Source organism: Oncorhynchus kisutch, unplaced genomic scaffold (genome assembly GCF_002021735.2).
Source record: "Oncorhynchus kisutch isolate 150728-3 unplaced genomic scaffold, Okis_V2 scaffold1312, whole genome shotgun sequence".
In the NCBI taxonomy this organism is placed as follows: Eukaryota; Metazoa; Chordata; class Actinopteri; order Salmoniformes; family Salmonidae; genus Oncorhynchus; species Oncorhynchus kisutch.
Genome location: NW_022263257.1, coordinates 1 through 13,368, shown reverse-complemented (window position 1 = coordinate 13,368; position 13,368 = coordinate 1). Strand labels below are relative to the sequence as shown.

General features: G+C 39.8%; 1 protein-coding gene, 1 long non-coding RNA gene and 1 pseudogene across 4 annotated transcripts in view; 2 read left to right on the top strand and 1 right to left on the bottom strand.

The window, feature by feature from the left end:
• LOC116365916 (myc box-dependent-interacting protein 1-like) overlaps window positions 1-8,380 on the top strand; it is a 61,568-nt gene extending 53,188 nt beyond the window's left edge. For all 3 annotated transcript variants that reach the window (XM_031818252.1, XM_031818251.1, XM_031818254.1), the window contains one exon: window positions 8,303-8,380. In XM_031818252.1, the coding sequence (XP_031674112.1) occupies window positions 8,303-8,365 (63 nt within the window). In that variant the 3' untranslated portion in view covers window positions 8,366-8,380. The remainder of the gene's footprint in view (window positions 1-8,302) is intronic.
• LOC109886925 (uncharacterized) lies at window positions 37-10,368 on the bottom strand. Its single transcript, XR_004208204.1, has 4 exons — window positions 9,974-10,368; window positions 9,090-9,151; window positions 6,529-6,672; window positions 37-5,575 (listed from the first exon to the last, which is right to left on the bottom strand). It is a non-coding gene; the product is annotated as an uncharacterized LOC109886925 (long non-coding RNA).
• Window positions 6,491-6,670, top strand: LOC116365918 (uncharacterized; annotated as a pseudogene).
• Window positions 10,369-13,368: the final 3,000 nt, after the last annotated feature.

Genomic DNA, 13,368 nt, shown 5'->3' with positions numbered 1-13,368 from the left:
AAGTTGACTATGATAGCTGATGTGAATGCTGCGTTAATCTTTTAATCAAAGTTTATTCTTCATGAGCACGGATAAACGGTACAGTGAAATGCTAACTTGCAAGCTCTCATCAACAGTGATTATCAAAAATATACAAATAGCAAAGTAGTAAAATAGTAGTGAAGTAGTTAAAACAAACAATTGTTATGATTGGAATTGAAAATATACATATACACAACAATAGTATACAATTTACAATAAACTCTGAAATGCGCTAAAGTCATGTACTGGTAACATGGGACTGCCTCACTTACCAGTAAAACATATTTATTGGGCCTAATAAAGAAGTCAATTAAATGTTTATTTTTTTATGTGGCATAAACACAACCGTTCATGATATTTATCTGATTTGTCAAACAAATCGCTTTAAAATGTAGGATATTTTTGTGCATGTTTTTCCACTCCAAAAATGATTTCAGCATCCAAACTGCATGTTTAACCTACTATTATTATTATTTTATTTAACTAGGGAAGTCCGTTAAGAACACATTCTAAATCACAATGAAGGCTACCAAAAGGCCTCCTGCGGGGGCTGGGATTAAAAATATAGGACAAAACACAAGAGACAACACTACATAAAGAGAGGCCTAAGTCAACAACATAGCAAACTAGTGCCATTTGATGAATAAATAGGCATCTGTTACAAAACACCAAAAAGTTTGCCTAATGAAGTTCATCAATTGCCATTAATTGATGCGCCTTGCTGACAAATGTACCTTTTCTGTAGCCTGAAAAGTCGTATATATATGTATGTAGCCTATTGGATAACAGCAAAATCATTTAATATGTCTCATCAGGCTCAGGGAGCATCAGGTTGGAATTTGGATGCTGATCAAATCCAGATATTTATATTGTTAGGTTCTAAATAAAGAGTAAAAACTCAGTAAAGCTCAAACCGTTTATTCACCCAATGGGTCAGACTGCTGAACAGAGCATGTCTCCTTCTACTCTTTTAAGCGTTACATCTCTACTGCTCGGCAGGAAGTTAAGTGATGTGGGTAATAAACTGTTCCTTCTCCCTTAATGTGACCTGACCTGGGCCCCCCCATTCCTCACTAATCCACAGCTCTCCACCCTTATCAGTGACTGCAACCATGTGATTGCCTTTCATTTACTCAGTAACATTCTAAGTCCCTGGCTCATATCCAACCTTAATTGACTCCACCATATACATTTCTCCTACAGATGCCCATTAGCTTCTGGTGTAGAAACCAGACTGTGGCCCTTCTCATTTCCATAGGATACCTGATGATTAACAATATTTCAAGTTTAGAAGTCAGAACCCATCAGTTCCCCCTTTTGAACATTACCTTCATACTGTTCAACATTTATATAAACTTGGAAATGACTTGATGAGCAAACAATGACATGATTTAACATTCACAGTTGATTATGTTTACAAATCCAAGACTTATGGCTTCTGTTCTATAATCACACTGCACACTCTTATTTACATCTCTCGTCAGACAACAGAATGACATTTTAGCTTCCGGTTCCTAAGAGAGTTATAGCATAAGACTTGAAAAGCAAAAAGAAACAAAACATAACTGTGTTGAGCTATGCATAATTATATATGCAAAGAAAAACCAAAGTTTGATAACATGACAATTCCCACTCTCTCTTCACCTGACTCTATGCCTTGAGGATACTTTTCTGCTGGGTTCCACAAAAATGAAGGCCCTAAAAAACCTCATGCTTTCACCCAGTCTTCCCCCGTCTGGCCACAGGTTCCAAGAGGCGTTCTCAAGCCATGTCATTTTCACTTTGCTCCCCATCTGCTTCCTCCTCCATGGCCATCATAACATTTGATCTTGATCAGTCGGTGGAACTCTGGGGCCATCAAGTGAACAATTGCTTCAGTTCCGCTGTGGCAGCAATGATACCAGAGATATTTGATACAAGATCAAATGTTATGTCAATATTATGTTCTCCAAATTGTTCATTTAAAAATGAAAGCACAATCTTTGATATTTGGCAGAAAGTTTACAGAGCTCATTTTGGTGTAATCGAATTTGACGTGTGCGAGAATGGAGCCTTTCGAAAGCATTGTGGGTATCGCTTCTCGGCCTTTTGGCTAAGATCAAGAGAAAGATCGAGTGCATTTCGAACGGGATCCTCAAGGTGGTGCGACGTCGTCGGCCACGTCACAGTCAGCGGCTGCTGGACTGAAGAATACGCTTCGATTTAATTGGACAGGAAAGGAAAATTTGATGGAGAGTTCGTTTTGGAAAGGAAGTTCTGTTTGGACCTCTACGCCTGACAGCAGACGATGTGCACTGCCTGCAACAGAACACACCCGAGAAGTTCTACGATGTGTCTTTCTACACCATCACCCGGCTGGAGGAAGTAAGAGGGCTCTTCGTGCGAATGCGACAGCACCCGCCCTCGTGGATTTTAAAGTTGAGTCCCTGTGCAGGCACAATATGAGGGTGCTAACGGTGCATATGTTCAACCCATGGGTCACTGAAGAAACGTTAGTGTGCTACCTCAGCCGGTACGTGACCATCTTGCCTGGAGTGAGACATTAAGGACGCCCTAGGCATCTGGACAGGGAAGAGGCAGTTTTGTGTGCTGCTAAAGGAGGACGAGAGCGGCCATGATGGATACCGCCATCCTCCTGCTTCTTTTTCCATCGGTGCAGACAGGGGCTACCTCTTGTATGCTGGACAGCCTCGTTTCTGCAGGAAGTGTAGCACGTACAGGCACCTCGCAGATGCCTGCACACAGACAAGGTGCAGAAACTGTGGGACTATTGGACATATAATGAGGGATTGCACCGTGCCCAAGCGCTGCAGTCTGTGCAACTCAGAGGACCACCTGTTCCGTCACTGCCCGAAGGCAGTCCCCTCTTACGCCAGAGCGGTGAGCGGGAAAAGAGCGGAGAGCGGGAAAAGACCAGATGAGGGAGAAGGCATGGAACTACACACTATTGAGGAGGTTGTGGATGAGCTAGTGATGGAGAGAGAACTGCAAGAGTCAGGAGAGCGGGAGTGAGACGCCATCAGCATCTCACGAGGAGAGAGGAGAAGCGAACAGCAGTTGGAACAAGCAAGTGGAGAAGGGAGAGCCCACCGCGCCCTCGGCTACCGAGAGCTGGACAACGGTGAGAGAGAGGAGGAAGTGCTCGGTGAAAAGGAAGCGGATGAGCCCTGTTTCCCCACTCGTTCGCATGGAGGCGACGGAGAAGTACGCTTTGGGGGGGGGGGGGGAAATCGCTTCAGTTGTTTTGAAAGCGGGAAGTCTGAGGAGAAAAGCGAGGGAAACCTGGGCAGCGCAGAGGAGACTCTGTTATCCCTGTCAGGCGCGGCCTTCATCGAGAGCAGCGGTCTGGCACCCACACAGATGGAGGGGGAGCATGAGGAGGAGGACAGTGTTTATGAATAGATGATCTGTTTGTTCCGCGTGAACTCCGTGTGTCGTCCGCGTGCGTTACACCGTTTTTTTAAATTCAGACCACAGTTGCCTGTCTGTGACAGTAGAATTAAAAACAATTGAATTTGGAAAAGGGTATTGGAAAATGAATAACGGCATTTTACACGACAACTTTTGGGACAAGATTCAGGTTTTTTTCCAGGGCTGTGTAGCTATGAAACCTTTTTATTCTACTTTCAGAGGGGTGGGAGAGCACAAAATTAAGAATCAAGAGTTTTATTCAGAATTTTTGCAAAGACAAAGTACAACCACCAAGAATTTTATAAATTGCAGAATGAACTAAAAGATCTACACAGCCAAGGAAATGTAAATGGTGGTGGATTAGATATGGATTAGATATGGGTTAGATATGGGTATCCTGCTGAAAAAGCAGCACACATTATTTGAAAAGAAAGCTCGAGACTTCATTTTTAAAAGTCAGCAAGATAAATGGGAAAATGATGAGAAGTGCTCGGCATATTTTTTTCAAACAAATTAAATCACGGGGAAAGAGGGACTATTTCGGCTTTATTGGACCAAGATGGGGAGATGGTTGAGGATGGAGATGGCATGCTTGGTGTCGCTACACACTACTTTTCTCAGCTATTTCAAAAACAAACAATTGATTATGAGAAGGGGACACATTTTTTAAAATGCGTGGATGTGCAGATACCTTTAGATATTAGAGACCAATTAGAAGGGGAATTGAAATTAGATGAAATGTATATGGCATTGAAGAGCATGAAAGATAAAGTACCAGGAGTGGATGGGCTCTCTAAAGAGTTTTACATAGTTTTGGGGGATTTAATTGGATGTCATCTGTTGGAAGTGTTTATAGGTATATTTGGTTTGGAGCATATGGGAGTTTCGATGTGTGAGGGGGTAATCTCTCTACTTTATAAAAAGGGAGACCCCAAGACATTAGCAAATTGGAGACCTTTAACAATGTTGTGTGATGACTATAAATTATTAAGCAAAGCCATAACTAATCGCCTATCTTCTGCCATGGCATATGTTGTTGGTTTAGACCAAACATGTGGTGTGGATTAACCTGGAACTTGCAATTGCACAGAGACGTTCAAGCCTATTTAGAGGAAAGGCACCTGCCAGCTATTATTGTGAATTTGGACCAGGAAAAAGCTTTTGACATGGTAAACCATGAGTTTTTATTTAGAATTATGGAAAAATTTGGTTTTGGAAATAATTATATGTAATGGGTAAAAATTCTGTATAGTAATGTGGGTAGCAGGGTAAATATTAATGGGAATATTGGAAATGTTATCAAGCAATTACGAGGTGTCAGACAGGGTGACACTATCTGCTCTATTGTATGTTTTATATATTGAACCGTTCGTATGCGCAATTAGGACAAATTATAACATCAAAGGCATCATTTTACCTGGAGGGGATATGCTAAAAATATCGCACTATGCGGACGATACAGTTTTATATTTACAAGACGACCTGAGCTTGAAAGAGTCTGTCAAAGTCATTGATGAATTCTCTGTTGCGTCTGGGTCGAAGATTAACAAGAATAAAACAGAAATAAAACCTTTGGGACAGTGGAAATGGACAACGGATCAGTTATGTGGTTTGACTGTGTGCACAGGACCAATGGTAGTACTCGGCATATCTTTCGGAAATTAAATGAAAGATGACATGTTTAATTGGAAAGAAAAACTATTATCGCTTAATAAAAGATTGGGACTGTGGAAAGTGAGGCGACTATCTTTTAGTGGGAAGGTGTTAGTGCTGAAGGCGGACATTCTGCCTTCATTACTTCACCTTGCCTATGTGTTTCCCTTGCCGGTGTCTCTAAGAAAAACTTTCATACAGGTACTGTTTAATTTCTGTTGGGGGGGATATGAGTACATCCGTAGAGATCGGATGTACCAGCCTATAGAGGCTGGTGGAAGGGATTTCCCTCATTCTTCTCAAGCTAGATGCGTTGTTCTACTCAAACATTTGTCTTTTGTCGTCTTCTGTACACAAGTCACATTCTAATCAAATTATGGCTGTCTGTACCGTTAAGGTTCATGGTGGAGAGGGATAATAGTAAGACAAAAGCTGAAATCACCCCATTACCTTTTAAGAAAATAGTGGAATGGGCAAGGAAAACCCCTGTCTGCAAAGTAAAAGAAAATGTAATCAACCACAGATTGCTATATGCGAAATTGATAGAAAATTGTCGTCCTAGAGACAGATTACCAATATCGCCTTCCACCTGGCTACGGGCACAATTAAAAAGTTTCAACACACTGAAAGATTTTAATTGGCTTGTTTTACACAGACATCTTGCGGTCCGGTCCGATCAACATTACATGATCATAATTTGACCCTGAATAAATTGTCCCAGGGACAATTGTTTCGCAATTGAAACAATCCCCCATGTTTTATGGGAATGTTCTTTTGCCAAATTAGTTTGGGAAAAAATGTAACAATTTTTTGAGATTTAAAAAAACATTGATTATGAAGGGGTTGCCAAATTTGAACAAAAAAATGTGGAAAGGGTGCAATTATTAGCATTAGTGACTCTGGTCTTGATAAGGGACACCAAACTTTGAGAGGCCAGATGTGGTGCGGTCAATGACAGGATTGGTTCAATTTATAAAACAGGACATTTGGAAAAGAATACAATTCGAAATAGATAAGTGGGGCATCGTATCAGTTAAACAGAGATGGAAAGAGATTTCCATCATTGTAAACGGTTTTTATAGCCTATATATAGTTGTATTCCATAAGTACAACTGAAATGTAGGCTAAGCCTTTGTACATTTGATACACACTGAGGTTTATTCAGAGTTCACTTTGGCATACGTGTATGTTTTGATTTTTAGAATTGTTTATTGTTTTTGGAGATTGTTAAAAGGCACGTTAATCTTAAATGTAGACCTATAATACTGGTCAGGTTCTGCAGAACAGCACTTTTGAGGAGTATTGCTATTTTTATAGTGTTACTTTTTGATACTGTTTTTATGAATCCATGTTATGTACAACGTAATGCACTGAATTTGTAATTGTATTTGAATGTGAAATGAAAATATTTTTCAAAAAAAAATTATAATAATCTGTTCTTACCAGTTTAATATCTGATACATCCCCTATCTGGGGACCATATATTAAATTGATTTTTGGAACAGGGAGATGGAATAGGGGCTTGCTCCGTCCACTCCACGCACCGACCTGGTATTGCAGTACCTCCAAGAACGCTCCACCCCGTCACTGTAAAGATAAATCAGGCAGAGACAACAGAGTTGATTCGTTTTCATTTGTTAGGATCATGATGTAGATTGTATTTTCACATTTGAGAAAGTTCACCTCAATGATTGCTAGATAGTGCTGGTCAAGTCGGTCTTCTAATCAAAGTTTATTTGTCACGCGCACGGGATACAGGGAGTAAACGGTACAGTGAAATGCTTACTTGCAAAGCTCAGTGCTATACACATTATCAAAAATATACACATAGTGAAGTAGTAAAGTAGTTAAAACAAACAATTTATGATTGGAAATGTATACGAGAATTAATGAATATACAGTATAATCTATTAAATGTGCTAAAGTCATGTACTGGTAATATGGCCCGCCTCGCATACCGGTAACGTTGTCTGAAGTCATTATTTGATAGGCCTGCTATTTTCATAAGACTCAAATATGCGGTTGAAATGTATACAAGGTTTGTAACTCATCTGCCTGTGTTAAAGTAACTGTCTGTTTATCCCATTGATTCTATGATTTCACACTGCACTTTTTCATGTGACAAACTTGATATAGTGTACCAAGGGTTATTCCTTCGCCTACAGCATATATACATACACACAGTCATTGGCTTACGCCGAGTCTCGGGCCTGGTTAGTACTTGGATGGTACACTGCCTGGGAACACCAGGTGCTGTAAGCATTTCTGTCCAGCAGAGTGTACTCTTGTACTATTTAATCAGGGAGCAACTGTCTTTGCGCATCAGATTCTCAAACGCCTACAAGCATTTTTTGGAACAATGTTGATTTTCAAAACAGTCGACAAGCAACAGAACTTTTGCAAAACAGTAAATGCTTTTTCAAAATGTAGTTGCCTTTTAAAAAACAAAAACATTCCTAAAAAAATATATACAGTCAAAATTGCAAATACATTCATCAACAGAACTGCCTGTCAAAAATATTAACACGACTATACTTTTCTCTTGGGTCCAAGAAGACATAACAAAGGTAGTCTGTCTTTTAAAAATCCCAGTAGATCTATATGCATAAATATATATATATATTTATGCATGTGTGTTATTTGCAGTCACTAAATCATGATCAAAACTGGAAGTACAACTATCCAAAGCTGCAGAATTATGGGTAATTACTCACCTTTTATGCATATCACCAAACAATTTCAAACAAATTTGATTCCTGATAAATTAAATGAAGCACATTGTGTGCATGATTAATTCATGATATCACAATCTATTCCATGTGTTCAATACATAGGCTGGTTTGCTCTTAGTTCTGTAGACTTTCCAACAGAAATCAGTAAATCTGAATAATGGGGTAACACAACTGATATGAATGTATAATCCTCAATTGACACCAAAGCAAAACTCTAATGGAAGGTCACATGTAGGAGATGACATAGGAGTCAGCCAAAGTTACTTAGAAGTAGTCCAACTTCATTCGCTGCATCTCTGAAAGTGATTTATTGAGCATTTGTAAAATAACAGGAAAATATTCCACCCTAGTCTGGTGGTTAAAAGGTGTTTAGCTGAATCCTTTATATAAAGTTCTTCCCTAGTGTAATTCCTAGTTGACAGTTGCCATGGTTACACAGCATTTTCTAATCTCATCTGGTCTCATCTCTTATTGCCTCACGGAAGGTGGCTTCCTGGGACTCATGGGAGGTAAGCACTTCCTGTATTTTCCCTCTCCAGCCCTCCTGATTGCTCTCCATGTTTGGGAAAAGTATACTTAAGGGTGGTACGCGAGGGCTGTGACCTGTTAAGTGGCCAGTTCGAATCCAAGTTGCAACTATACCCAACATTCTTAAATAATCACATTTATAGTAAACTGACTGACTGAACAAAAAGCTTTAAATATGTGACAAAACAATTATGGTGCTTCCCTCCCTTGTGACACAGACTAGGCACTGGGATATAAACCAGAAGGTCACAGGTTCTAATCTGGACAATACCCTTTCTCAAAAAAATATTGCCATTTGGCCACTTCTTATAACAAGCATAACTTTGTCTTACAGGATTGTTCCCCGTTTCTGTTTTTAAAATCTCCAACATTAGTAGAATCACTCACCATATTATACTATAATTTTATTAGTCAAGCAGGAATGTTCCTTGTATGTTGTTTAAGGTGTTCTGAATAACAGCTCCATCAAAATTAGCAGAACACGTATGGTTCTATTCAATCTGAATCACTGAAGCTTTACAGATAGTGTAACCAACTTCACATAGCCCCCCAGAAGAAAGGCACACAGACACCCGCACTTCAGGGTGACTTGGTTTTTATCTGCAGTAAAAGATATCAGGCATTGACAGGACGTTACAGCCACACATTCACTGCTCTCAGAATATCTCAGACTCAATCCACAAAGTGATCGTATAGTATACATGCGTTGTGTTTAGAAAATAACAAAAATACAGAAAAGCATACCTGCAGTAAAAGATATCAAACGGTGATGATGGGCATTGACAGGACGGTCAGTCACACGTTCACTGGTTAGGTAGGACACAAGATATCTTTTAGATAGGAGCAACAGTAATGACACATGTCCTCAATGAGGAGTGATATTAATCCATAAATACAGAGTACAACCCTTTTATATAAACATTTAAAAGGTAGTAAGAAAATAAACATTCACTTAATGTCACCTGCTAGCAAATCACCTGCTGGCAATAGCTAGCGTGACATTGTAGTGCAGTGACCAACGGTGCTAGTTAGCTAGTCATTAACATGGCTAGCTAAACCAGCCAAAACTTGGTTAACTTGCTGAAATAGGTTTTCAATGCATTCACTATTGACTTTAGGATAAATGAACCAGTTTTCCAAAAACACCTGTGTTATACAGTTTTTATATAGAGAGGAAAGAGACACGAACCTGCTCTCAGAATATTTCTCTCAGACTGAGGAGCAGAGAGACCAACTTCCCAAATAGGGGAGAAGCACTCAAAACCCACCAGTTGCTCTTTCAAAGAAAATAATACACAAATGCCGAAGACCTCTCGTAACTACCCATCCCGGATCTGGAAGAATTGTCATCAACTGACACTAAGTAGCATAACGCAACAGACAAAAAAATAAAATCTTACTTGAAATATTAATATTCATGAAATCACAAGTGAAATATATTGAAACACAGCTTAGCCTTTTGTTAATCACTCTGTCATCTCAGATTTTGAAAATATGCTTTACAGCCAAAGCAAGACAAGCATTTGTATAAGTTTATCGATAGCCTAGCATAGCATAGCATTATGCCTAGCTAGCAGCAGGCAATCTGGTCAGGAAAATCAGAAAAGCAATCCAATTCAATCGTTTACCTTTTGAGCTTTGGATGTTTTCAATCACAAGACTCCCAGTTAGATAGCAAATGTTCCTTTTTTCCAGAAAAATTATTTTTGTAGCCAAAATAGCTCCTTTAGTTCTTCACTCAGCTAGTTCTTTACTCAGCAAGACCAGGTGGAAAAATGGCTACCTCGGTCTTTTGCGGGAGAAATACACAAAGAGCCATCAGGTGGACACTGACGCAATGTTGTCGCTCAGGCTCATTTTTCAAAATAAAAGCCTGAAACTATGTCTTGTGATACTAGACACATTAAGGAAGCCATAGAAAAGGGAATCTCGTTGATATCCCATTCACTGCTCAATAGGGAAGCATAGGAAGGGACTCTTATTTAGAAACCGCTGCGTTCCTGATTGGATTTTTCTCATTCTTTTGCCTGGAATATCAGTTCTGTTATACTCACAGACAATATCTATACAGTTTTGGAAACTTTAGAGTGTTTTCTATCCTAAGCTGTCAATTATATGCATATTCTATTTTCTGGTCCTGAAAAATAGCCCGTTTACTTTGGGAGCGTTATTTTTCAAAAAAAAAAAAAGATGACCCCTAGATTCAACAGATTTTTTGTCCGTTGCGTTATGCTACTTAGTGTCAGTTGATGACAATTCTTCAGGATCCGGGATGGGAAGTACAAGAGGTGTTAATACGAGAGGTCTTCAGACTTCAGACATTTTTGTATTATTTTCTTTGAAAGAACAACTAGTGGGTTTTGAGTGCTTCTCCCCTATTTGGGAAGTTGGTGCAGCAAATATTTTATGAATTCAGTAACACATAATGAAAGGTCTACTTTATGTTCTTTGATGTCTACATTGCACGTGAGGTTGATGGAAACTCTAAATTTTCAATTTGTGATTTCCGTTTGAGCCGATATCATCAGCGTTCACCGTGAATGAAGTCTCCACTAACGCGGGACATTGCCTTTAAATTTCAATCATGCTGTAGCGCTGAATTTCCACTATACAGATTAGAGGTCGACCGATTAAATCGGCATGGCCGATTTAATTAGGGCCGATTTCAAGTTTTCGTAATCGGTAATCTGCCTTTTTGGATGCCGATTATGACCGATTACATTGCAATCCATGACGAAACTCCGTGGCAGGCTGACCACCTGTTATGCGAGTGCATCGTCAAAAGGACCTAGTGGCTGCAATGAGCCAAGGTAAATTGCTAGCTAGCATTAAACATATCTTATAAAAAACAATCCATCTTCACATAATCACTAGTTAACCTCGTAATATCATCAACCATGTGTAGTTAACTAGCTATTTTTTTGAGGCAAGCTGAAGTTCAGAGCCGAATTCTACACCCCTTCGTCGTTCATTGGTCAAGAGTAGGGATTCTTCAATGAAGTGTTTGCTATTCAACGATCGATGACTCGTTTTCATACACATTTTTTCACTTGAGAAATGCTGCACCAAACATCTTAGTTAGATGTAATATTGTGTGACTAAGATCTCCTCGGCAAAAACTTCAATTAATGACAGATTTGAGTTCTTAAATTAATTCTGACTACTTTGAGGAAGTGTATACTGGCTACGGAGTCTCAAGATGGAAAAAACAGTATTATTGCCTCTTTCTAGTTTTTCAAGCGAAGGTCTTTTAAGGGAGTATGAACACACTCGTTCAGTTTGCCTAGCTAAGATCGGCTAACCGCCTGCCGAACCATTAGCATGCGGAAGCCTTTAGCGGAAAGTGGACGAGCAATATCCACCGTTGTAGTATGGATGAAGCTTCAGCTGGAATACCAATTTATTCAACTTTCACAGCACTATTCATTACATAAAGAATCTCAAAGCGCTTTAAGGCAACACAAAAATACAAGCAATTTAGAAAACATAATTCATGAGACGGTTGGAAAGTTCATGGGCTTGAGGGATCAAAGGGGAAGAGCTAGCAAAGAGGGCTCCTGAGTGGCGCAGCGGTATAAGGCACTGCATCTCAGTGCTTGAGGCATCACTACAGATACCCTGGTTCGATTCCAGGCTGTATCACAACCGGCCATGATTGGGAGTCCATAGGGTGGCACACAATTGGCCCAGTGTCGTCCGAGTTTGGCCGGTGTAGGCCGTCATTGTAAATAAGAATTTGTTAACTGACTTACCTAGTTTGAAAAATAAATAAATATATGTTTTTTAAAGATGATCTCAGCCCGCACGGTGTCATTGAGATGTCTCGCCATCCGTGTGGCTTCTCCAGTTCATGGACTCCGTAGTAGGTGTAGGTTTCACTACTACCAAGATGACACACGCACTTGGGTGAAGCTACAGTAGTCCCGTGGCGCCAGAAAGCACACCCGATATCAATGATAATTCAAGAGTTGCCTTGTAACTTCATCCTCCTTAGGAGCTTCATCACTGCACACCTCAGCTATCTTGCTTCTCTCCATCCTCAACCTCTGGACAAACAGCTGGCATTCAAACAATTGCCCGCTGACATTAGCTTGAGCTGACATTTAGTTAGCTTGCCAAGAACCAATGATTGCCGCTTCAGTTGTGAAAACTTGTGGTGGATTTTAAGATATTAAATTAACATATTAATGTTAAAACAAAAGTGTGACATGGAAAAAAAAGACATAACAATTGTTATTATTATACAGATATTTACCAAATGTACAGTAGCCTTGCCAGGCGACCTCACTGTGCCATGGAAACAAGAATTAAGCTAACTCATCTGGCAGTTTTAGACCTACTCAGGGTTATAGATATCTTGCTTCGATAGCGATATAAAGAAGATATAAAGATCATAGAGAAAAATTGTATTTGCATCTAAAGGAAAGTCTCAGTTTGGTTTTCGAGATGTCTTTCTTTAGGACTGCCTCTGTCAGGTTGATACACTGATGGGGATCAGGTGTGACAACAGTAGGGTGAAAGTCCTGCCTTTGGTGTCAAGGAAGTTAGGTATGATTGGCTACTTAGGTGGATGAATCAAGGAGTGACCTGGGGCGAGTTCACAAGGGCTCAATGTTTTAGGACGTTCAGATAGCATATTTCTATGTAGAAAAAGTAGAATAAGGAATCACGTTGGCTCCATTCGTTGCATTTATATCTACAAAGTTCGTATACGGAATGTGGCCCTGGGTATTTGGGATAATTGTTTGAATTTGTACTTTTTTTATTGTGTTCTAGGATATTTCCTTTCAAGCATTTTCTTGAAACATATTAGTAGCAATAGGAATGTTCTTGGTTTGTTGGGTACCATATTCTGCAGACACTTGAATGGCGAGCTGATCTCTGGCAGCACTCACAGATCTCTCTCTTATTCTCTTGATCTGTTATCCCTTATCCTACAATTCCTGCTTTTGACCCATGACCCCTTTATGCCCTGTGGCTTTTTCTCATCAAACCGTCGGTCCCATTCCAAATTCTCTGTGTG